Consider the following 26,527-nt stretch of genomic DNA (forward strand, 5'->3'; position numbering starts at 1 on the left):
CTGAGCTTTAAAGCTGCTGGGTCATTAAACGTCCACACAACAGCAGCGGAGTGGAATGTGCGACATGTTAAGGGTCCAGAGTCTAAAACACTGGAAAATTATATATGAGATTGAGACGTTCATACTGTACACTGGCTGTCTTAATGCAATAGAAAAAAAAGACCCAAATCTGTGAATTAGGAAGTCAAGTATGAGTCTCTCACTCTTTGGGAGTATTGATCACAGGAAGCAAACTAGAAGCCTTCAAGTCGGATGTGTGACGGGCCAACTTCCTTTCCTCTTATCCTTTGAGAATGATGTTTTCAGCTTGTTTGAGTCAGTAGTGCTTGATCACTGTCACAGTAGAGTATTGGGAAGGAACAAAAAAAGGATGTGTTGAAAGTGAGCATGGTGCCCTGTGGTGTATTCACCCATTCAAGCTATGATTAAGTGGATCATATGTGCTGTAGTGTGGACCGAATCTTTCACAGTGCAGCAGGAGATAAGGCAGAGGGGGCATTTGTGACACATCAGAGAATAGCAGTAATATGAACGAAACATAATTGTGTAGATGGGGAAATGGAAATGGATGGAGAGGCAGGTTTGGTGAGAGAGGTCTGGCTGCGCTGTGGGGACACTTCCGGAACAGGCACTGCTGTGAGGACAGGAAATAACACATACAGATTTGTCCCTGCTTGCCATAATAGGAATGGACATGGCGGGCTTATGCATGTTTTACCAAAATATGACAAACTTAAACAACACAGCAGTGTGTATGTGCCTTGACACTTAAGGTATAAGCCTATGCATTTCTTTTGGTGAGATTTCCTGTCCTCGTAGTAAAAAAAACCTGAGGGTGGAGCTTGCCTCAGTAGCGTCCCTGGAGTGGAGTGTCTGCAGGCAGAAAGATAGATATGGAGTATTCAAACAGTGGAGGCAATATACATTATGACCACTTACCATTATTACTCGGTTGGAGCAATAAAAATCTATGAATAATTTAAGAGTTGTGAGTGCTTCTTCTAAAGCTTTTGAATGAAGAGACCTTTATGTTTATTTTAGCTTGTGTTGTCATTTGGTCAAAATTGTTATTAAATTTTAGATTATTATTGTGTTATTATATTATTGTTCTCCAAGATGCAGTACCTTTACTCCTTATTCCACTGCTGCAATGCATACAAGGGCTTTTTTCTTAGCATGGAGACTGTATAAAAACATATATAGCTACTGTCATAGCATCCATTGGTTACTGATACCATACACTGGTACTGTTGTAAAAGGCCCTGAGATAATCTTTTTGGCTAGTCTCATCTGATCTCATCAAATGTGTCCAGCCAGTTGTGGATCTGATTGCCAAATTAATACTATGTGATGGTGCCAGATTCTCAATCACTTGTATACCATATTTATTGTCGTATGTCTGTGAAGGTTCTCAGTCATCCAGGTCATTGTAGTCAAAGGAGCTTACAAAGAAAAGCGTCTGGAGTTCTTTAAGTTGCTTGAAGATGTTTCACCTCTCGGATGAGTATTTATTGTCCCTTTTCTTCTCATGGTTACCATAATTTACTAAATGCACATCAGGTAGTCTTTAGTAAGGTTTATAACTGAACCTTTAACGCATTAGCAAAGTGTTTACTCAGGCCGTTGGTCACAGTAGCAGAAGGATAACTTATTTCCAACAAACATCTATACAACCACATTAACCAGAGGAGTTTTCACTAGTGAGTATTGGAGTAGCCTTCAAAATATGTCAAGTCAAGTTGGCTTTATTGTCACTTCAACCATATACAGTAAGTACACAGTGAAGCGAAACAACGTTCCTCCAGGACCAAGGTGCTACATGCAACATAAATTTACAACATAAATTAACAGAAAACACTAAACTAGCTAACTAAGAGGCCTGGTTAGCTGGCTAGCAGAGACAAGACAGACTGACCTAACATAAATTACAACATAAATTAACTAATGATAAATGATAAATAAATAAATTAATTAATGTCAATGCATCCATCCATCCATTTTCTCCTCCACTGACAGCACTTGCAGGCCAGCAAAGATGAGATCCTGAAATCACCAACGAGGAAGACTTTAGCCATTTGGATACCCCTAGAATTTATTTAAAAATTACGAACAGAATCTGTGACAAAAGTCAACCCTGGAAAATTTAGACACCCACTTGGATTGAGTTCAACTGATTGCCAGCAATGTGGACTAAGCTCTCACTCTGGTTGTATGGGATTTGTAACAAAGGGTCAGCTATCTCATTCCTCCTGAGCACCTCCAACAGGTACCACATGAGGGAAATGTTGGAATGCCTTCTCCAAGTCCACAAAGCACATGTAGACTGATTGGGGAAACTCCCACAAACCCTATATAGAGCTGATCCAATCTTCCGAAAGAATGAAACCGACATTGTTCCTCCTGAATCTTAGGTTCAACCAATGGATGGGTTTTCCTCTCCAGTGCCTGGTTGTAGACCTTCACAGACAGGCTGATTCATCCACCTCAAGGGCTCTGCCACCAAGGAGCTCTTCAATTACCTAAGTGACCTCACCACTGGTGATAGGCGAATCATTACCCAGATTCTTTCTTCCTTCACTCAAGATGGCTGCCTCTGCCTAAGCCTGGTTCTGCCAGAGGGTTTCTTCTGTTGAAAGGGAGTTTTTCCTTCCCACTCTTGCCAAAGTGCTTGTTCGTATGGGGTCATCTGATTGTGAAGGTTTTCTCTGTTCTCTCTGTATTATTGTAAGAGATTAACCTTACAGTATAAGTCTTGAGGCACTATACAGAGTGAGCAGAGCATCGCTTTTGCTTCAAGGTGGACCAAAAATCTTGTTCTGTGACCTCACTGAATTCTTCCCACACCCATGTTTTTGCTTCAACTACTTCCGGAGCCACACTTCTCTTGGGCTGCCGCTACCTTTCAGCTGTCTCAGGAGTCCCACAGGCTAAACAAGCCCGACAGAACTCCTTAGAGCGATGGATCCCTTCATCTCCCGTGTCCTCCATCTGGTTCAGGGATTACCACCATGGCAGGTAGCAACCACCTTGAAGCTCCAACTCCATGTCAATACCTCAACAATACAGGTGCAAAAGGACAATGAAGTCCACAGGTGGGACACCCTCCAGTACACCTGGAAGAGAAAATGTCCAAAATGTTCTCTTCTTCTTTTGATTATGCATGTTTACAGCAGAGCCATAGTAATAGGCTTGTTTCTGCTAGTTTCATTTAGATTGTAAATAATCTAAATGAAAGACTGAGCAAATATCAGTTTAGCCAACAACTGAAGGCAAAACAGGCATCGTACTGCAGGGTTTGAAAACACCAAACTAGTATTAATCAGTACTGCAACATAACAAACGTGATTCCTAATCAAAAGATAAGAATTTGACATAGTCAGTTTTTTTGTATCGTTTCAGGTAAACATGTTCTTTACCAAATAATAATTGACATGCCAGTAAAACGGTTTTAAATTAAAAAGACACAGGAAGTGGAGAGAAGGAAAGAGAGAATGAGAAGGAGCAAAAGGTTTTCAAAGAGAGTTCCTAGTTTTTGGCTCTTGTGGTGAGCTGTGTGTAATTTTTGCAGCTTCCTCTTCTAACCCCCCTGCAAACAGGAGTAGCCCAAGAGGGAGGGAGAAAGTAAAAGAGGGAAGGGTGGTTGACTGATTATGTGCTCAAGAGGTGTGTGTGGTGAGGTACACAGCTCTCTCTCTCTACTGCTTTAAGAGCTTTACCGCTTCAGCCAACATCCTGAAGCAGGCCTCTCTTCACTCCTCTCCCCTCTCTCATCCAGACCAATGTATGGACTCCAGGAGCTTGAGTAGACGGCAGTGAGGAAAGCAACTTTTCAAAAGAGAGATAAACGGTGGGAGGGAAGTCTGCTGTTGGCTTCCTGGGCTGAGCTGCATGTGCTGGCTGGCCGGGTGTTGGAGTTACAATAGGAAACAATTGCCTTTTTTCCTGTGTGTGTGTGTTTTTGTATCCACCCCTCACAAAGAACAGCTGGACTACGAACTGGACTGGAGAAAGACTTCTGGATGCAGCAGCAAAGTGGAGGATCAGCCAAAAGAGGACAAGTGAAAGTGATAAAACAGAGGCTGGAGCAGCAGGAGTTGGACTGAGAATACAGGAAGAAGACAGAGGCAGAGCATTCAGGGACAGAAAAATATAGAAAGGGCAAAAGGAGAAATTGATCTCACTCCCTTGCCAGTTCTCCCAGGTGTGGTGGAACCTTCTTCCATCTCTCTTCTCCCATCCCTTTACCTCTCTTGACCCTGACATGGGCCGCCTGCTGGCCCTGACCTTCACCTACCTGGCCTATGTGCTGGCCATCGCGATTGCCTCAGAGCGCCAGCAGCACCGTGTGCAGCACGGCCCCTGCAGCTACACTTTCATCCTCCCTGAGGTGGAACACTGCCATCCCTTAAAGGACTTCCAGGTCACAAATATCCTGCAAAGGGACTCCCCACCTGAGGCCGAGCCCGATACAAGCCAAACCAAGGAGAGCAAGGCCCAAAAGGAGAGGCCTTCCTGGCAAGAGAGGAAGCTGCAGAGTCTGGAGAGTGCCATGGAGAATAACACTCAGTGGCTGCAGAAGGTAAGGTTTCTGAACTGTTGACTAAGGCGACCACTTCCTCCTGCCATACCGTGTTCTTCTTGTCTTTTTTTGCAATGTCGCTTTCAGCTCGCAGATCTTCAAACTAAATGCTGTAGAAGCACCGGATGTCCACAGAGTGCTCCATCCGATAACATCTGTTGACAAGCCCTCATTATTGATAAGTTCACTGCTTAGCTGGGATTTCCTGGATGCTTGCTGTATGGATATCTGGCTCCATGACAATACCTAGTGTATGAGTGTGTGTCTGAATTTAAGACCACTGGGATGTCAGAACTCCCTGTTGCATGCAAGTGGAAGAAGAATGGATAAAAAAAAAGTTTTATAATATCATGCCAAATATGTCTCACATGGTTAAACCTTCTAAATGAGTGTTTTCGCCCCCACGAGCAACAAGTATACAAAACTTCTACTCTTGACTCATGTTTTAGTGGATTTATGAGCCAAAGTCAACTCAAATGCTCTCTGTACCAAACCCAATGTACATAAAAACAGTATCATCCTTTCTCAGTAAGATGGTGTTGGACACATTTTGTCCTCATTGGATTGTTAGCCTTTGTAGCTCCGGTTGACTCAGATTATGACTGAGTAAAATGAAATGATGTAATGTAAAATGGCTTCACAGTGGAGTTTCCATTCCTAAGGTTATCTGGGCAGGGAATCAGTGTTGGGCCATTGTTTTGGACAGACTGACTGAGTGACTGACAGGTCACCCCTCTCCACCCATCTGTCTATTCTCGTCTCCATCTCCGCCAGTATATTTATGGTATGCGTTAATCCCCAGTTTGATTATAAGAATTTGTGTTGGGTGTTTAGACTGGCCGACTGAGTGCAAACACATATCTGAGGATATGAAAATGTGGTTTTGTGAATGCCAAAATGTTTCCTCCGTTGCTGTCACTTCACCCTTCCCACCATATACACTCATTTTTAATTCTTTCCTTTCCCTCCTGACAATTCTTTTTAGGGCTGGGCGATATGACCCAAAATTCATATCTCGATATTTTTTAGCTGGATGGCGATATAAGATATATATCTCGATATTTTTTTTAAGCCATAAAGTAAGAACAAAAAGAGTTCTTAGTCAAAGCTGTGTCCCAGATGTCACACAGGCACTTTTATTAACATACAGCACAGATGTACATGAAAAATTACTCAAAATTAAATTATGAGCATTCATTAAATAATAATGCTCCATAAATAAAAGAAAACAAGGTTGTTTTTGTGCTAAACAAAGAGCTCACAATTGTGCAGTCAAAATGTAAACTAAAAGACGCTGAGCGTAATAACAAAGACAGACAGATTTTACAGCTGCTCTGTTCCCAAGTTTTACTGTGTGACTGATAGCCTGGAGTTTGAAATCCGCTTCATAACCACGTCTCTTACAGGTGCCATTTATGGTCCTTATACACACACAATACGGTAATATTACGTTGATGCACAGTACGTATCACTCCGCGAAGCTCCTCGGTAGCCGTAATGCGCCGACAATCTATCAAGCGGTGCAGCTCCGTAGCTTACCAAAGTCGTACTCAAACATTTTTGACAGATTGCTGAACGCCGTGTACCACATAAAATCGGTTCGCGGCCACCAAGCACAACCAGAATTCATACATAAGGCGCGCTATCAACTTTTGAGAGAATGAAAGGATTTTAGGGTTAGCGCTGTTAGCTCGTTAGCGCGGTTAGCTCGTTAGCATGTTTAGCTCGTTAGCACGTTGACGCCGTCCAGCCCCACGCATGGGGCGATGCGCAGTAACTCGTTAACGGAGATTTGCCGTGTCCGTCTTGTCGCTGCCTGCACGTGAAGCGATGGGGTAGGAGGGGGAGTTGTCTTCAGTGAAGGCGAGGCGGAGTAACGTTGCGTAGAGACAAAAGTGGACGAAAGAGAGGCAAACTTGCAGCTCCACAACTATAATTATAACGTAACATAGACTATATCGATATAAAGGATATTGTCACATCTTATATCTCGTATAAAAATATATCGATATGTTTTAAAAACTCGATATATCGCCCAGCTCTAATTCTTTTCCATCCAACTTTGTCATTTCTATCCGCACCTCTGATGTGATGAATGTGTCTCATCGATCATGAGCTCTCAAAACCTTCTCCCATTCTGCTCACGTTCACCTGAAATGGAATCGAAACACACACATAAAAGCACACACTGATATACCCCTGTGTATTCGCTCTGCGTGATACTCCATCTATGAACTGGAGTCACGCCTTCCATAGGAAGCATCTCGTGGGGTCATATTATAAATATATACGTGTGTGTTTGAAATATGGAAAAAGGAAGAAAAAAACATTTTGTCCTCACGCATATCGTTTACAAAGCTCGAGCTGAACTGTAGAATTTAAATCTTCACATGCTGCTCTCATCTTGGACTCATCTTGGACTCTAACTTTCCACTTTCTCCACCAGAGATGTGATATAAGCGGCTATAAACAAAAAGCAGTAAAACAGTCCCACAACATGTACAGAAAAGCCTCTGCTGACACACATCGCGCTCCGTTGCCAACATCCTCCACATAACGTCTGGAATGAAACTAAACGATCCAACATTTCAACAAGTAACCCCCAGCAGACTAAACTGATGCATAAATGATCAAACTGTAGGTGGGATTTCAACAAAAACACAGCATTACTCTAGAGAGACCTTTCTTTTCAATTGCACAAGGGTACGCTGAACTTTGACCCCAGATGGCAAAGCTTTTTCAGCACCTTGTGAGGCTCATTAAGCCTATCTGCATTCTGCAGGTTTTGGAGGAACGTGGTGGTGTGGATCTGGAAGAGCTTCAGGCACAGGTATGAGTGTGTGTCGGTGTTTCTGTGAAACCTACGATCTCCCTCAAAGCTCCCCTGGGATGCTACGACCCTTACTGTGAGCTTTCTACCAAAACCCTATGAAAGAAAACACACACCCACGCATACAGATTTAGGAGCACACACACACACATACTAATCCACCATGTTCCACAGAGTAAACTCTGAGTGAAGTCCAACAGGACTGTATTAATGCTCCAGATTCCTCCTGGTGTTTCCAAGAAGAAACTGGTGTTTGTTTTCTTTTGGAACAACCCCCAACATCACCCCCATCGTGTCCCTTTTGCTCTCTGCTGCCCTGAGGGCTTGGCTGCTTTTCTTAGTATGTTTCAGAGGCTGTGGTTATTATGCTAATGCAGAAATATTGCACAGATCAAGGTAGCTAGCTGACCACTGGTGACCTGATATTTTGGCTGCTCAATATTTCATTAAACCAAAGTATTTCTACCACATTACTTACATCACTCGATTGGGCTCCATTAACTTTCATAGACTTACACACATTTTTCCTTCGTAAGTGGTCTGATTCTGACTGCTGAATTATTAAATCTTAAGTGCTCATCTCAATTACAAAGACACAGTTTCACTTATGCTGCAGTTTTGTTTAGTTGAGTTTTTCTTTTTCTTTACCACAGTCTGTGGGTGTCTTGGCAGTCCTCACAGCAATAAATAAAGTGACACCGAGACAAGAATAAAATTCTGCCCTCATGCTACTGGCTGTGTTGGTGCTTTGAGCTAAATTGTAATGTCAGGACCCCAGCTGTCCGATTTATCCAGTAATAGATCCAGACATTGCAGTCAAAACTACAAAGGTTAGTGTTGTCATGGTGTTAAAGGACAATTCAGGGTATCTCCGAAGTTACTGGGATGCATTTTTGGACTTTCTAAAAATATACCTATCCCTAAAAAAATATTGCATTAGCTAACATCTGGGTAGCATGCTTCTGTTCTTGGTACCAGACCCATCATTAGAAAAACATAAATACGAGCATAAGATGGAGAGATGAACATCACCCTGCAGCAGATAATAATGCAGATATCAGTGACAACAGATACACCACAGGTTAAGCGAAACACAGGATGAAGGGTGGAGCTGATGTAGAGGTGGGTTGCAAAGTGGCTTGGAGTTGTCCCGCAGCTGGAGATAAACAGATCTGCTGGGACCTCAGTTGAACTAATGCTGTTTAACATTGCTGCCAGTCCATCTATTAACTACTAAGATGTGAATAACATGATGAAAAATCAAAAAGTCTGGATTCATCAGGTGGGTGTGTCTGTTTTTTTCCTGACAAGCAGGAACTGCCAACCCCAGGTGAAAAACAAAATCAGCAGCCACATTGATTTATATTCTTTGTCGTTGCCCTGTTCAACCTACAGAACATGGTGTCAACCAGAGGCAAATCTTTTAACAGACTTTGCTGCTGTGAAAACAGGTCGCAGTGTGAAATGCATCTAGAGTTTTTTGTACACTGCACAGCTTAAACAGACTCTCTGTCTCTTCCATTGCATAGAGGTGGTGGCAGAAAAAATCTGTATGATTAAAGAGCAAGTCACAAAAGTTTCACACAGAAGTTTCTCTAGATTTCTGCTTTTGCACTGTCAAATCACTATTTCCATTCTCGCAGTCGTACCCATCCTGTTGCGCCTCCGTCTATCATGGTCATTTGCCAAAACAACGTGCACACATGTTTCCCCTCCCTTCTGCAATTGTAACCAAGAACAAGCGCGTCCATTTGCTCAGTAATTAAGATATCAGGGAAGTCCTATGATTTTCTCAGCACCGATCCCTTCTCTCTTTCGTATATACACAATAAAACGGAATTATGTTACATCCCAAAAGCAATTTATCTGGCTGCATAGTGCAGCGAGCGACAGCAACAGCGAGCGAGCATTTGGCAGAAGGGGGATGGAGTACATCAAGACTTCTGAATTGAGCTCTGGAAGAAAGGATGTAATAGGAACACTTTGGACAGGCAGGCCGATAGCAGCCCTGAATGCATAAGGCTGATTACGATGCAGGGATCTTTGGTTCTTCTTTGGAGTCTGCTTTAATCCGCTTGGTAATCTCTTCATAACCTTCATTATGAACGGATTTCCCCCCCCCCCCCCGCAGTCTCAGTTGTCCTAAAATAGTAAAATATGAGGGAGGGATTTACAGAGAAAGATTGAAGGGAGACACTTTAAAAGAATGGGAAAGTTCAAGAGACAAAGAGAAAGATTACTAGCAAGCAAACAGTTTGAGTGCAGATTCATCTTTATTATCCCACTTAAGTTAGTATTTTTTAAACTTAATAGAAAGAATTATAATGACCCCATTCCTCCACATATTTTTTTAGGCGAAGAAACAAACAAGCAAACAAATAAACCACCAAACAAACAATTGTCTGGTTTGAATTTCCTTCGATTTTTGTGGATAGCCACTCATTAGCTGGATAATTTTGAGTGCTTTCTCCTCAGAGACTTAATTTTCCACTTGTGTGGTTTAATGAGTACAGTCTGATCTTTTCTCCCCAGAAAAATCATAAATATTAATGTTCTCGAGTTCGATATTCTACTCTGCTTTATTGCAAAAGGCACAGGCCATTGCCCGTTAAACGTCAAACAAAACTGTATCATTCACAGTAGAAAAAGTGAAATTGGACTTCCTGATGCCGTTTTCTCAAACAGACCACATTAATAAGAAAATCTATTTATTGGAACAAGATGGATGTCATCCTATTTTTACTCCCGGTGTAACATATGATGGGTTTTAGCCAATGCTTCTCTCTCGGTGCTTGTGATTGATTACAGAGTTTAGGTGACTATCTCTGAAGTCCTGCTCATGAATATCTTGATGTCAAACTCCCAGTATATGCTTTCGCTTCTCTTTCTGCATACCCACTGAAATGCCTATATATTCCATCATTTTATGAATGTTAGGTGATTGGCCTGAGGTAAACCTGTAGATGGATGGATAGATGAGTGGAAATACACTGCAAATGCCCCGGGGATACTAAATTCTGTGACTCCATCACAGTGTCTGAAAAGATTGAGGTAAAAAAAAAAGGGCACACGACTTCAAGGTTCAGTCTTTCATACTGCATCAATGTCCTAGTGAATACATAAAGCACATTGCCTGCTAAAATCAAGCAGCAATCCCTTGGGGCTGAAAAATGAATTGTCAAAAAACTGCAGTTCCCCTAGTGGCCATTTGAGGCCAGCTTCAAGTAAATCAGTAAGCCCTCATAGACCTTTGTGTTAAAATGCTCAACTTTAGCCACTAAAATAACCTTTTACAGCCTGGCAGTAAATACAGTGCTCATCTGAACACAGATCCTGCCCCAGGGCCGTACAGCTATCTATTTCCTTATGCGGTCGATCATTATCTCTCTACTATTAATAACACAAAGAAGTGAAAGATTTCTTCCAAATCTCTCAACAAAGTCATCCACTAGTGTCCTGCACTCCTCCTCCTGCTCTTAATGACTTAGAGTTGTACTGAAAGTCTGAGGTGTACAAGATGAACAGGAATGGAGACAGCAGCAGAAGTGATCCTTCTTACTATTTAGATGGGAGTAAACCCTCTGCAGTATGTGGATGATTGTATTTAGATTTGTTCTGTATGTAACTGTGGAAGGCCAAGAGAAGTTATTCCATGCATTTTCAATAGGACCAAAACTAGTCTCTCCAGTACTTCTGTTGCATACAATATGAGAGCAACTGCTCGATAGTCTTTATGCTCTGATAGTGTTGACGTCTCTGGTGCAGGAACCAGACAGGATGTTTGCTATCTACTCCTTCTTCAAAATGGCGTCATAAATGGCGTTAGGATCACAGACACAAGGCAAGCACCAGGAGGAGGCCAGGAGTCTTAGTTAAGTAGGGGGAGGAAGGGGAAGAAGAGGAGAAAGGAAAAAAAAATCAGTAAAGGTAGTGAGTGTGTGTGGAGGGCTGTGAACTAAACCTGCAAATGAGGTAAAAAGGTTTACCTCATTTGCCCTCTCCAGGTTGCTCACTGGTTGTCTGTCTGTCACCTTAAAACCAGTGATTTGTTTTTCATTCTTCTCATTCTGCTCAACTTTAACCTCCAGCTTCCTCCTGTAGGAATCCTTGCATTTCCTCAGCTTCACTGTTAGGTCCCCCTGAACTCTCCTCAGTTCCTTCCCGTCCCCACGTTTAAAGTCTTTCTTATTATTATTCAGGAGCCTTTTCAGGCTACTAGTGATCTGAGGATTATTGTTCGCAACTGCATGGATTGGATTTTTGCAAGGCCTACATTAAGTGTTGTGACTGTTGATTGACCGATGTGCCATACACACAGCTTCCTATGCTATTTACTGACCACAGCTGCCAACAAAGGGAGCTGTAGCTGGTAGTCAACTACTGTCTGAGAGTCTTCACCTCTGTCGTTTCCAATCACTTTGCTCACAACTTAGCACTCGACTCCCTCTGGTCTAAATGTGGTGGTTCTGACTCCATAAAATTAAAATGCTAATACTGAGGCTTCACAATTTCCACAAACTAATGGGTGACTTCATGGTGGCCACCTCCATCCTTCATATGCAGTGCATGGATAAAATCTGATTATTACCAACACAGAATGAGAAAATTATCAGCCTGTTCTCCCCACAGCTGGAGAACTTCATCAACGAGAATGTGCGCTCCGGGGTGGAGGAAATAAAGAGAACTGCGGTACACACCCAGACAGCTGCCATGCTCGAGATGGGAACCAACCTCCTCAGCCAATCAGCAGAGCAGACTCGTAAACTGACAGATGTTGAGACCCAGGTAAGCCTATCAGCAAAGACCAGAGCGAACCTATTTGCAGCCAGTCCAAATGAAAAACTGTGGGGGCCACACCCATGCAAAAACAAATGATGTCACTTGGGAAACGCTCGGTGAACAGCTAATTAAATGTAAATCAGATGTAACCCGCTGAGAAGCCATGCCCAAAGGTGGCGGGAAATGCTCTAAAACAGCTTGATTGACACAGTGAGTCGAGCTTTGCGTCTGACAACAAGCCAATTAAAACACAAAGCTTGGTAGCACAACACAGATGTGTCTTCAATTATGCCACAGATTTTGTTATTACAGACCAGGCTGTTTTTGGTCCCGTTGCTTTCTTTCTCTCTTATCAAAGCTTATATAAAATTTGCAACCTGTGCAAATAATCCGAGCAGCTTTGTTCAAGTTTTTGTTTTAACCGCGACTTCAAAACATGTCACAGGTGCACATGAGATCATCCTTGCTTAAGTTTTGATTATAAGATCAAAGAAGGCAATTTCACGAGCTTTGTGATGGACAGTTTATCCCCAAGGGTCCTTTTTATGAATTCCCGGCGAGCGCCCTTTATTTTTCCACTCCACATCTCTCACCGTTCTCATTCAATCTTCTTTAATGTGTGATAGATTTTTTTTCTTGCTTATTGTTTTTTTATCAATCTATAGGTGTTAAACCAGACAAGCCGCCTGGAGATTCAGCTACTTGAGTACTCACTCTTCACTAACCGGCTGGAGAAACATATACTTCTGCAGACTCAAGAGATCTCTCGCCTCAGTGATAAAAACAGGTGAGAACACATACACACACACACTTCTCAAAAGACATTAGAGCACATTTTAGAGCACTTGAAAATGCTTCATCAGTAAAACCCTCCCTAAAACTCTACGTGCGATAATGAGTTTTTCTTTGATTTTTTAAAAATCTGTCTGTAAGACTTGGTTCGTGCTATTTTCCTCATCGGTTTTTCCTTTGCTAATGAAATAAGATGAAACATAAAAAAGCAAATACTCCTTTGAAAAAGAATGCTTTCTCAGGAAAAGGCCACTTCATGGGTATTTTGAAAGGGAGACTATAAAAGCCCCGCAGAGATTAATGCACTGTATATGCACATGCATAAACTGGCCCTTCCCATACTGCAACTGCAAAGAAATATGTTGAATGAGCTCATCAATTGTGAACTAGAGGGCAATTAGACATAATGCGCATTGTATAAGCGTGTGTGTTTGTGTGTGTTTGCTAGTAAATGGGCAGTGCAGTTAGGAGGGGTTTCCCTTTCTTCTCTCTAGGAACACAGGGTCAAGTAAAGGCCAGGAGGTTAAGGGCTGGGCTCTGGGTGGATTGAAAGGGAGCCAGTTTTCTTTCTTTCTTTCTATCCGCTTGTTTATCATTCCATCCATCTCTACCAAGTGTGACCAACAGAGAACACAGTCCTCCAGCGTTCTAGCATCTGTTACACATCTGGCCCCGCTCGACCCCCCGTTCTGCCCTTCGGCCCTCATCTTTCAAGACGGTGACGCAGATCGGACGTGTAGATAAATGAATCCGTCTTGACAAGGGTAAACTCCATGACAGGGTGCATGAAATTAGAAATGTAATAGCAGATTTGCGGAGAGGCAGCTGTGGAATGAAAGGGAAATAAGGGCTCCACTAGTTGGATGAGGCTACTGCTGCTGAGCATTAAGGGCATGGGGCCAGTTTTTGAACTGCTGCCAAGCTAAGAAGGGGCAGAGAGGCATGTTTGCTTTCATAGGCATTATATGTGAACTAGTATTGGCAGGAAGTACAGCACACTGCAGCAAGACTAGTACCAGTGTATATTTTAGAATAATAATAGTAAATAGCAGAATATCATAACCAGAACAGTATAATTGCCCAGGTCGCACAAGAAATGTTCCGTCAACTTACACAATCATTGAAACATTGCTGTGCTGCCTTTATGCCATGCTTTGCACTGTGATTGAAGCAAAGCGCCCATAATGGAGAACAATTTCTCATCGAGTGTTTTCCCACAAAGCAAAAAAATAAAATGGAAGTGAGTGAAAAGAAAAAAAAAGTGGTTTCGATTGATCCAGCTTTCTTTCCCGGCCACATACTGAGCTGCTGCCTAAAGTGGGAGATTGAAGATCCATCTGCGTGTTCACGGAGCTCAGAAGTAGCTTGTTCAATCTAGGTGGCTGGATTGTTTCAATAAATAACTGCTGTAGACTCATTAGTCAAAGCCATAAAGATCAAGCTGCAGGGATTTATGGTGCTCGTTTGGACGTGGGGGTGTGCCACTTGTGTGGCGCGCGCGCGCACACACACACGCACACACACACACACGCAATCAGGTTGTTACCTCATTGCTATGATCGAGCAGCTTAGCATGCAGGCCATCTGCGAGTGCTGCTGTGGTACAGGTGTTTATATGATGTTAGCCCAATGAGACTGTGGAGCTGATGTCTATTAGTCATCCTTGTATAAATGTGCAAGTTTGTGCAGTCTCCACTGTGAAAGGTAAATGCTGAATGGATGGATTCTGCACCCCCCCCCCCCCCCCCCCACACACACACGCTTTTAATCTTCATCCTCCAAACAATATGCATTTAACAATGGTGTTAGTGCTGCTTCAGATGTATTTTTCATTAATTTTTTCCTCTCTTTTCAAGAATGTTCTATAAAGTAGAAAAATTCACTTTCTCTTTCTTTGCTTTGACAGTTTTCTGGAACAAAGGCTCTTAACCTTGGAGGGTCGGTATGGGAGGGAGCTAAAAGGTCTGCAGAGCGAGAAGCAGCAGCTTCAAGAGCTTCTCGAGAGGCAGAGCCAACTGGTCAGTCAGCTTCAGCACGAACTGGGCAGCTCTTCTCTTAACAGCACCTTACTACAGAGACAGCAGGCCATGCTCACAGATACTGTGCAGCAGCTGCTCGCTGTGGCCAATCACTGCAATGGTAAGCCTTAGTAAGTTTACTGTGCAAATGGCACTATAAATATCAATTTCTAAACAAATATAGCCAAAGGCAGCTTGTAATTAACATCTGAGACATGCTATATATGTACATGCTTACACTGCAGACACAAAAGGCTTAAAGCAGAGTGTAAAGCTTCGAGAGAACTCACATATGGGGTTGGGATTTGTGTGCAAAACCCGTAAGGTTGCCATCTGTAAACACATGTTTGCATGTTTCTTCAGAAATCTCCAATATGCCCAAGGAGGAGCCGCTTAGTTTCAGGGACTGTGCAGAGATCCTGCGATCTGGAGTGAAAGAAAGTGGAATATATAGCATACGCCTCCACAACTCCACACAGACTGTCAAGGTAGTAAGACTTTAAAGGCCACTGGCCTTTTCTTGCAAATATCACCTAACCGACTCTGACATGAAACTTTCTTTTGGTCTGTGTGTCTCACACAATTTAACACTAGAGTTATTTTAACTTGGATTAATTTTATAGTTTTTTTTCCCCAACCCAGAGTCATTATTTTGAGCTGCAATAAATACAGGGAGAAAAAACAAAACTAGTCTGATGTCATGGTAATATACTAGGGATTTGGTGTAGAGGTGATGGAGATGTCATGCTGTGTTACAGAGAGCTAAAATAATAAGCAACAGGAGCATTATGCCCTGCAGGCTTTATGGTGAGCGAGAGTGCACTGCAGAATGCAAAGTCAGAAAAGCCTAAGAGGTACCTCTACTGATCTCAAGTAACTAGCCCTTGGTAAGTCAACCATGACATCCACCAGCAGGCTATTCATATTCTGAGTCACATCTAGCATTCTGGGGATCTTAACTCTCAAAGCCTCACAGGGCAAAAAAGACAGGCTGAAGCAGTGTTGTTTTATTCATTATTTTCAGTCTAGTTAGCTGTTGGCACCAACTCCTACTGCCTCTGCCCTCCTCCCCCACCCCCTGTTCTTCCTCTTTATTTCCTGTGGGCAAGGCAGCCAGGTGTTAGGCACTGGTGCCATGTGTTTCCTGCCAACTGGGGCCAGTGTACATTTCCACTGATACAAGTTAGTACTCGTGAAATCATTGCTGCTTTCAATCTACGCCATCTAATTCAAGTTGCAATGTGGCTGGCAAGCTGGGTGGCTGCATAAAAGTGGGGCACATACAAATTGCCCTATTTTCAAAGCCGAAAGCCAGCTTTCTCTACAGACAAAAGGAATACAAGAATACATGTTTAATGCATAAACTGGTTATATGAGGCAGATTTAGCGGGCCATCCATTAGGCTCTGTGAATGATGATAATGATTACAAAACCACATAGTTAAGGGTCTGTTTTTTTCTTCTTTTCTTCCTTTTTTGTGTCTCTTTTCTGTATGTTTTTGAGAACTCCATTCGTAGAAAGTCCCTTTATCACATTGACCATAAAGTCATTATTTTTTTTTTCTTGAAAATCCTAATGACCCTTGAGCTTCCAGTGCTTTATTGTAATGGATTTGGCCCTGGCATGCCTTTCTTGGCCAATAACAAGCCTATTTGGAGTATTAAATATGAATCTGGTCTAAATCAGAGTAACAACCACATTTGGGAAATGACTTAAATTGAGAATTCTATTTCAAGACCCTGTTTTTGTATTCGGTGTGATGCCTTTAAGGTCAGAACATTGGCCTAATGTGCCAGAGTATAATCACACAACACTGCTGGTCTGCTGTGTATTTCAGGGTAAATGAAATTCTCGGAACCATCTGAACACTTTAATTTCTTACTAAAAAAAATTAACCTGCATTGTGGATGCTTATATGCCGTGACCAGTTCTCCCTCAACTGATCTGCCCCTCCCTGAGCCTGGTTCTTTGGGAGCTTTCTTCCTGTTAACGGGGAGTTTTTTTTCCTTCCCACGGTTACCAAGTGCTTGCTCAAAGAGAGTTCCCTGATTGCTGAGGCTTTCTGAGTTGTTATGATATACAGCACATTGTGGCCACTCTTGTTGTAATTTGGTGCTATATAAATAAAACTGAATTGAGGTTTGGTTGGTTGAAGACATTCAAGCAACTATTGGTTGTATCCACATTCCAGAGTGTAAGATTGTTTCTGAAACACAACTGTCGCTGACAACATTTATAATTTGAGGAGACAACATTTTATAGATATTCAAACATAGTGCCAAAGAACACTAGTCCAACACTGCTTTGAGGTATGGTGAGTACAAGCGTTCAATTAAAATGAATCACTGAAGTATCTAATCTTACCACCCATGGGAGAAATTCATTTAGCACACCTGAAGGAGGCTGGAAGAGGTCCAATTAAATACCTCAGATATCTAAAGTAAGTCCCTGGACAAGTTTAGATTTCAAGATCTGTCACGAGACAAACAAGTAAAATGAATTCATATTAGTTTGTCCAAAAATCCATGGAAAAACCTGCGGCCAAGCAAGAAAGAAAGCAGACTGTGTAACCAGAAACGCAGAAGCCTCGTCCTCAGCTGCTACACAAGGGATAAGAGAACATGGTGAGGTGAAGTTTTTTCTTTCCCACCTGGGTTGTATCATTGTGACAACCTTAGACGCAGAGTTCCCGAGGTTTCCGAGGCATGCTTTAAATAACAGAAAGGCTGCGGTGTGTTTTATTTCTTCATGTCAATTCTTCACTTAGTGTAGACAGCTTTGGTTCCTTAAGAAGTGACATTTTCAGATTAATCCCTCTTTAAGGATACATAGACTCAGGAAAGATTAGACGTCAGTCTCAGATGGTTTAAAATGGGAAACATAGGGAATACTCAATGTCTGACATATGTTCATCATTTGTATCATTTGTATGATACTTCATAGACTATTGAGATGTTTTAGAACATTTTTTTTTCATTTTTGAATATAAAATAAATACTTTTTGTATGTCATTAAATTAAATACTTATTTGCAAAGTAAATCTGCTGCAGGACTTCCTGCATTTTAGACTCTTTTAGTTGATTGTTTCGAATTTACAGCATCAGACTTCTTTCTTTTCATTCAGTCTTAATGCCATTTGAAAAAAAACATCTCCAATGGATCTGCTCTGCACCAACTTAATGCCAACCAACAATCAGTGACAAGCTGGTTAACAAAGCCAAGCAGTTAGCTGATAAAAAGCCAGAGAGCCCTCACAGCAGCTGGTGGGGAATACAGGATCGGCATTCACCAGGTGGCTTGAAGCAGGAGTCCAAATGAATGTTTTGCCTCTTCTGAATAGAGAACAATCACTGTGGCAAATGCTCTATGTTCTGTATCAGCTGCAGTTGCTCTGATGCTTCTTTAGTTGGATAAAAACGTATTGATGCACGCACAAACTTGAAGGGGACTTAATGTGGTGGTTCTTGGACTACCAAGAACAGGTCTTCTTTAAAGACAGCTTCAGATGTACTTCTTGTAGACACTCACCCCTAATGAATAATAGCTTGTTTTAGCTGTTTTCTATTTGCAGGTGTTTTGTGATATGAAGACCAGAGGCGGGGGTTGGACGGTGATTCAGCACAGAAGAAACGGTTCCGTCGACTTCCATCGTGGGTGGAGGGATTACAAAACGGTGGGTTCCCCAGCCAGATGGCAGGGCCACTTTTAAGCTCAGGTCTTATGGTATCAGTATTGCAGGACTGGACAGGAGGTTTCAATAACTTTCCACGGGTGCTTTGACACAGAGAGGTGAGGGAAAGCAGCTCGCCTGTGATCCCGGGTGACCTGCGCTTGTTGTATTTGGCCGCCCTTATGTTCTCCACAGCCCCCCCATGTTATTGCACCTGCTCTCACTCCCTGTCCCAGCCATACTCCCACACATCCACATAAACAAAAATGCACAAACACACACACACTCACGTGTCACGCAGCACTATTATTTGCATCCATCCTCAGATTCCCCTAAGCCTTCCTGTGCAGGGATATGAGTGCGTTGATGAAAGAAACCGAATTTCCAAATGCAAAGACCACCCTAAAACAAACTGGATACAATACAATTGCGCTTGAGAGACTGTGAAGTTGCTCCAGCGCTTTGGCTGGGAATCGAGCATGTTTTAGCACCTTTGGCTTTCATTTTGCTTGGAATTTAAATAATGCTCTTTTTTTCTGATTCCATTTACAAAGTGTTGCACAACAAAAAAAAAAAAAGCCAGTGCTTGTAAAGCTTTTACAGACAAAACAAATTTGGGATTTTTGACTGAATGGAAGAGCAATTTTTCTTTCACCTATGCCAAGAAATCAATTGTCATTGCTCGGTTTGGAAATTAAATGCATAGCGGAGTGTGACTGCAAACAGAGAGAGTGGGAGAAAGAGGGGAACAAAAAACGCCTTAAAAACTATTGAAGGACAATATTTTTACAAGTGGATGATAAATATTTGGCTCCAGCTGTGGCGTGGGAGGACAGGGGCCCCTGTAGATGCCAGATAACGTATGAACCATAATGCTTCACTTGCCCTGGTCCACACACAGTATTCTCAAAGAGGTTGTCTCAGAGTTCATCGAATTTTGCACCCAGATGTGCTGGAAAGATAATAAATGTTCCACAGCTCTTTATTTGAACAAAAAAAAAAAAAAATACAGCAAAAAGCAAGTTTGACAGGGAAACAAGGTAACTTATATTTAAGACATAAACATTTTTTTTTAAAGCCAGTCGTGTAGCATAACCCAGTCAGTTATGTAGCACCACAAAAGTGAGACCGATGTGTCACGAAAGGACGGGATGTGCCAAGCGCTGACCCTGGGAATTCAATGGACCTGGCCGAGTTGCACCGAGCTGTTTCCACCTCCTCGAAACAGTCCTCGGTGTGTGTGTGTGTTTGTTTGGGGTTTTTTTGCAAGTCAGACACAGGAACTGCATTGAACATTGAACAGTGGTCAATAAAAAAGAAATTACCTGTGCAGACCAAATGCCTCACTTCTGAAGTGCTCCCATTTTGGGCTGAAGCCCAACAGGAGATGGCTCAGAATCGCATGGCAGATGTAGCACGACAGACCCACGCTCGGTGTTTTCTCATGGTGACACACAGATGGTATCTGACAAAACTGGGCTTTTCTGCAAGCCATTTCATTCCCCCATATTTAGCAGTTTGTGCTCAGTTACAGACTATTATTTGTATTATTTCTTCTTAGCACTATCGCTCACTATTTCCTTACTTTTGTTTAATCCTCTTTACTCCTTATGGAATATAGGACTTAGACAGTTTGTCTCCACATCACATCCTGTGCTCTCTGAAAGTTATTTTGGCGATTGGGTCAGCAGCTTTCAGTTTATCCATGAAAGATTGCCTCCATATCTGCTTGGGGCATCTTCTTCTTTGCTTTCCTTGGGCTTAATTGTGCCACTGAGGATTTAAGGAAAAGGCAATTGCTATTTAGAAAAGCAAAATAACTGACTATAGTTTATACAGTACAGTGAATACTAAAATTACTGTAACCATCAGATTTAAAAGTAACGTTTGTAATGAGCAATGTCGCCTTGATGTTTCTGGAGGTCACTTGATTTTGGTAGTACTACCCGAATCTTCACTGGACAAACTGGCCGTGTTAGACTGATTCATGTGTGTTTATATCAGTTTGGGTCAGTGTAGACAGAGTTTGTTTGTATTTTTTGGATTGTTTTTTTTTTGTTTAAGTGGTTAATGTGCTGTCTTACTTTATGATCAAGCCTAGATCTGTTTATTTTAACTTCGTTTATGGGCACAGACATCATTATTTGACTTTTTGTATGATGGTTTTCTTGTTCTTCGTGCCTGACCGGCTGGGTCTCTCACATTACACCAGTAAAATAATGAGAGAAGAAATGGCTGCTAAGCCTATAAATGCACAGAGATCTCAGTGTGAGGTAGCTGATATCAGTCTGCATTATTTATGAATTCCAGCTATTATTCACTTTTTGCCATTGCTAACTGTTGCACAACTTCTACATTGTACAGTGCTGGGAAATGAAGTGCAGTTAGCTAATGCTAAATTGTTAATGCTATAGAGAGTAGGGCTGATTCTTATATATCGCTTTCCAACTGTCCTCGAGCACTTAAAGCACTTTATACCTGTCTCATTCACACACACAGACACACACACGCTCACCTGTGCCTTAGTTCTTTTTATCTATATTGACACACTCCCATAATGAACACATCAGGAGAAAGTCAGGGTTTAGTATCAAGTATCATTTAGCATGTAGACTGCGAAGCAGCCAGGGATCGAACTACCAACCAGTGTTATATTTTAGGCAGTGGAGTGTGTTTGTGTGTGAAGGTTTTGTATAATTTATTGCTGTTTATCAATAATACTAAAAATATTGTTATTGTCCAGGTCTAAAGTTCAAACAAACAGCCTACAAACTCACAAAGCCAACTGTTATTTTAATTTGTATTTTACATTTGCTTGTGGAGATTTTGTGCTTTGGGATTTTGAAGTAAATTAACATGTCAGCTGACCGGTCTTTAGCTTTGGGAGTTGAGTATTTCACTTCCTTTATTCAGTCTTAGCCCATCAGAATGATATGTTTCACTTCTTAAATTGAGGTCCATTTTCATATTAACTCTGAACATACTTGGCAGGCTGCTGATAAAAGCATCCCCCCCTTGTTAGGATATTTTCTTTTTTCTATTGTGTCTTTTTCTTTGTGTCTAATCCAGGGTTTTGGAGAGTCGTCTGGGGAACACTGGCTGGGGAATGATATCATCCACGAGCTGACCAGCTCCCAGGATTACAGTCTGCATGTCCAGCTAAGAGACAGAGAGGGGAATGAAGCCTATTCGCATTATGACCACTTCTACATAGACGGAGAGGACAAAAACTACAGGTAACCAAAAAGCATGAACTGTAACTTGTGTTTCTTTAGCTTGCAGCAATGCTTTTCTTGTCTTATTGAATGACTTGGTAATTAGTACATGATTGGGCAAGACTTGACAACATGCCCACTTAAAACACCCACACTCTGATCGAAAATTTAATTATTTCTTTTTCCCACTTTCTCAGAAACATGACATGAATCGGCTCTTAATGAAGGTGTTTTATTTCAGAAGTCAGTGTAAGTGCTATATTAAGAGCTGTCTGTTGTGAACACTATAATGGCGGTACAGTGACACCTCTTCAGCTGTCACCTTTGATGCGGGCGCGGGACTCTCGGATTAGAAGCCGTTATCAACGGTTAAAATTCGTCTCTATGTTTTCATTTTTCTGGGTTTTTTTTTTAAATCTGCGACCGCTGAAGTGGAGGCAGCAATTGGACTGTTTCTAAAAGAATGTCATTCAAAATGATGAGCCAAGTGGAGGGCAAGCGGGCACTTTTAGTTTGCCTCTATTTTTCTTTTCCCATCAATGCACCTGCTGTTTCCCCCTGAAAATCCCCAAAGCCACATCCACTAGAGTATAACAGGAACACTAAGCAATACCTGCTCGCAGCCAGAAACTGACAACTCACACAAAGCCCTTTGGTAACCCAGCAATCACTAACAAGATTATGTGTGTGTGTGGGGGAGTCGGGGTGGGGTGAGGTGTGAGAATGCCGAAGCCATGTAGCTTCTAAAACAGACAGAAATGTAATATGAGGTTAGATTAGATAGAAATTCACAGGAATTTGCCCTTGTTTGGGGAACGTTTATGGAGATTGATGCTCTGAGAGATGACAAATCATAATCATATGTGGAGGTATGCTTCCAAGACGCCTAATAGGGCAGCAAAATTGCATTTGCCTGAGTTTCATCCCCATAATTAGCGTGATGAAACGCAGCCTTTCAACATTTAGCTGTAGGCTACACTGTGTGAGTTGAAGCACCTGAGTGCATATAACCACGTTCTGTCTAACCAGTTCAATGTGCATCAGATTCAGCTAGCACCCCGAAGAAGCTGGGTTGTTTTTTTTATTGCAACTCCCCAGCTGGAACTGTGGTGCTATGCAGCTCGTCAGCCAGAGCAGTTCTCATCCTCGGTGCATTCGGTGCACTCCCCAGAGCTGCATCAAGGTCTTCACCTAAAACTCAGTAACAAGATTCATACATTAATCATCGATATGACAGACCACCTTTCCCTTCGAGGAAGCCAAGAATAGCTGCACTTATAGCAGGGAAAGTAGTCGACATTCTTTTAGCGTAACTGTATCTCTGTCATTAAGCCATACAATAACAATATAAAAGACAGTCACCTTGAAAAGGGTTAGCCTGTGGTCTGTGGTATTGGTATAATAGCTGAGGGAAAAGAGAAAAAATAAAACACATCTGGAAGTCATGGCTAATGCAAATGTTTTTCGGGGGTGCTGGAGGAGCTGACACCTTCTGTAGGCCACTCTTTCCAGTAGCATATTCTGTAAGCTTGCTGTTGCCATTCTGACTAATTTGATTGGTCCTAATTTGCATCACATCATTGAATTAGCATGAAAAAACCCATCCTCATGCATGGCTGAACCTTTCCCCACATCTTGACTGGTCGTGACAGACGGCTTAACCTGGTTCTGCTCACGGATCAGTTGGGTTCTCTCTGTATTGTTGCACCACTATACCTCACAATATAAAATTTAAGATGAGTATTGTTGGGGAACAAAAAAAAAGTAATTAAATTTGATTGAAATTCTGTTAATGAACTCTGTGCTGTTCTAGCTTTTTTCCTGCCCCCCAGCACCAGCACCATTATCTCCTTCACCCCCCCTTCGTCTCACGATGTGTTGTCCTGCCCTGCGGTGAACTTACAAATTCAAGAGGAGGATTCTTCACTTAGTCCTCACAGACAGCGTGCCCCAGGCTACATGGGAGGAGGAGAGGGGGGTCACATAACTCAGGGGAGAGTGTGTCACTAACTAGACAAAATGACAGGGCAGAGGAGATGCCAAACAGCGAGACTGACCTTGTCTGCTCTCTTTAAAGCAGTCGTGATGTGCGCGCACACACACACTCTCACACACAGATGCGGAATCAGACGCAGAAACGCACACACACCCAATTGCCGGGCTGGTGTATGAAAATAATTGAGCGAATCAATTTAAGTTGGATAGAGATTTCTTACAGGCGCCGCTGCTTCACAAAGCACAGCATGGAAGAAAAATAATGAGAACTTCTTTAGGTTACTTTTTATACTGATGTTGAGACAACAATGGGGTAACAATAGGAATGCTGGAGTCGTACTGTACATATGATAAAAAGGATATGATATTATATTGTGGTATATAACTTTACATATTTCTATTCATCTGTTTCTTTTTGTTTTATCTTTGTAAAATAATAAATTGACAAATTTTATTTGAATTTAATGATGAGCTCGACAGGCTTTCATCCAAAAATACACCCCTCTTACAGAGTTTCTTAATAAGAAGAAGGAACGGTGAAAGAGAGGAACATCGGATTGTGCCCTCTTTAGGAAGCGGTTTACTAAAACCAAATTGTAAAGTCAGATATTGCCAGAAGCTGTGAAGAATCAAAGTTCGACAAAGGAAAAGTGAACAGTAAGAAGCCAATTCGTCAACCTCATCCTGTTGGTATCCTGTGGTATTATTGAAATACAGACAAACTGGGTTAGTAAACACAACTGTGCCGTGTTCAGTTTAGCAGAACACGATTGGATTACTTTAGAGATACTGAGCTTCAGCCAGTTTGGGGGCAGTTTCCACTCACTGTCATTTGCAGCATCCAACAAGTTGCCCAACATGGCTTTAAATAATGAATAGGAGCGCCTGCAGCTGAGCTTTTTTGCTGAATTTCTATATTCATTTTTTTTTCCTCTCTAGCCTTCATGCCGAGGGCTTCAGCGGCACAGCTGGACGAACCAGCAGCCTCTCCCACGCTGGAAGCCAGTTCAGCACCAAGGACAGAGACAATGACCGCTGCACCTGCAAGTGTGCGCAGCTCGCGTCAGGAGGTAACGTTGCATCAGTCACCTGCTGTCGCTCAACCCACATCATCTCAATCTGTCTCTCCTCATAACCCGTCTTGTAAAGAAAAAAAAAAAACGATATCCACTCCCTTGTAAATGTCCTGAAGTGCATTTCATTTCCCTTCTGCGCCAGTATAAAGTTACTGCTGACTTACAGCTGTACATTTGGGTGTTACATTTCATGAGCTTGCATTCAATTAATTCTGACTTTTACCTTGAACTTTTTGCCACACTTCCTCTTCTGCAGGATGGTGGTTTGACGCTTGTGGTCCGTCCAACCTGAACGGCATATATTACCCTGCCTCCTCCAGCGTGGTTCGCTACAATAGTATTAAGTGGTACTACTGGAAGGGTCCAAATGTGATCGCTACCATGACAACCATGATGGTTCGCCCAGCTAATTTCTGATGATGTTGGCATGTACTTGCCACCGGATTGTGAAGTGAATGTCATCACCGTTAAACAGAAATATACAATATCCAAGAAAATGTGTATTTTTGGGAAGACACTCAAAGAAGGCTTTCGGTGATTTCAGCTTGTGGACATTTTGGAGGGGTGCTTTAGCAATCGCCTGGGGACATATATTCAGACTCACCGCAAATGACTGTGAATTCCTGAGTGAGGAAATCCACGAACCGGAACTATTCACAAAGGTACTCGGGCTATATTTTAATAAGGATTGTTCAGCTGTGAGAGGAAGGAGACAGAGTATGAGCTTGGCTACAGACAAAAGAAAAAAAAGAAGAAATAACACATCACTTTATGCAGTTTAAAAACCAGTTATGCAACCCCTAATAAATGATGAAACTTTAGAAATGTTATAACAAAACTTACTTTTAAGGATGGATAGAAAGTGAGTACATCAGAGAGACAGCTCAGGTTGAGCAGTTTAGAGATAAAGTTAAAAGAGGCGAGGCTGAAATAGTTTGGACAGAGGAGGAGGGACGGTGGATATATCAAACAAGGATGTGGAAGAGGGAGCTGCAAGGCGGGAGGAAAACAGGAAGACCACAGAGGATGTTCGTGGGCACAGAAAAGGAGCATTAGTGTGCTAGGCATAGGGTGAGATGGAGGTAGATGATCTGCTGTGGCTAAAAGATGAAGCAATGAAAACTTTTGTTGTGTATTTGATGTAAGATAATTTGGTGACACTTTATAACAGCCATCATTAATAAAGGATAAATTAATTTTTGTTTATTTTGTACTTTTTTTTTTTTACTGCTTAACAATAGAATAATAATGAATCTTATTTACTAATTGATTAATAAGTGGTGTGTAAATCAATCAATCTATGAACATTATCTGCACGGCTATTGTAAAGTTTATAAAATGTGTTACACTTGGTTAAGAAGCACTGTGGAATCTATAACAATAACTTGGATGACTAATATAAACTGGTCTTTATATTACTTAGTCTCTTGTCTCCTGTTATCACTGTTTGATATGAGTATCTCTCAGCCTGTCATTACAATGTAAATATTGCTGTTTCCTATGATACCATACATAACGCAATATTTAACTTGCAACATGATTATCTTATTACAACACGAGATAGATAGATAGA

General features: G+C 41.9%; 1 protein-coding gene across 1 annotated transcript; it reads left to right on the forward strand.

Moving 5' to 3' along the window:
- Nucleotides 1-3,623: 3,623 nt before the first annotated feature.
- On the forward strand, nucleotides 3,624-26,443 carry angpt2b (angiopoietin 2b). The gene is made up of 9 exons (XM_086279760.1): nucleotides 3,624-4,579; nucleotides 12,039-12,194; nucleotides 12,854-12,975; nucleotides 14,887-15,119; nucleotides 15,362-15,486; nucleotides 18,570-18,671; nucleotides 21,738-21,904; nucleotides 24,818-24,948; nucleotides 25,211-26,443. Exons 1-9 carry the CDS (start codon nucleotides 4,262-4,264, stop codon nucleotides 25,369-25,371), a joined length of 1,515 nt encoding a protein of 504 aa, XP_086135886.1. The 5' UTR covers nucleotides 3,624-4,261; the 3' UTR covers nucleotides 25,372-26,443.
- The last annotated feature ends 84 nt before the right edge of the window (nucleotides 26,444-26,527 follow it).

The sequence above is a fragment of the Aulonocara sp. 'chitande type north' Nkhata Bay genome, linkage group LG22 (assembly GCF_057382095.1).
Source record: "Aulonocara sp. 'chitande type north' Nkhata Bay isolate Kocher_YH1m ecotype deep benthic linkage group LG22, A_spYH_male_GT1.1, whole genome shotgun sequence".
NCBI classification, from domain to species: Eukaryota; Metazoa; Chordata; class Actinopteri; order Cichliformes; family Cichlidae; genus Aulonocara; species Aulonocara sp. 'chitande type north' Nkhata Bay.

Excerpts from the sequence above, each read along its gene's own strand:
- angpt2b (XM_086279760.1), top strand. The coding sequence starts at position 4,262 with ATGGGCCGCCTGCTGGCCCTGACCTTCACCTACCTGGCCTATGTGCTG. Across the intron at positions 12,976-14,886 it reads CGCCTCAGTGATAAAAACAG|TTTTCTGGAACAAAGGCTCT; the intron begins GTGAGAACACAT and ends TTGCTTTGACAG. Across the intron at positions 24,949-25,210 it reads TGCGCAGCTCGCGTCAGGAG|GATGGTGGTTTGACGCTTGT; the intron begins GTAACGTTGCAT and ends CCTCTTCTGCAG.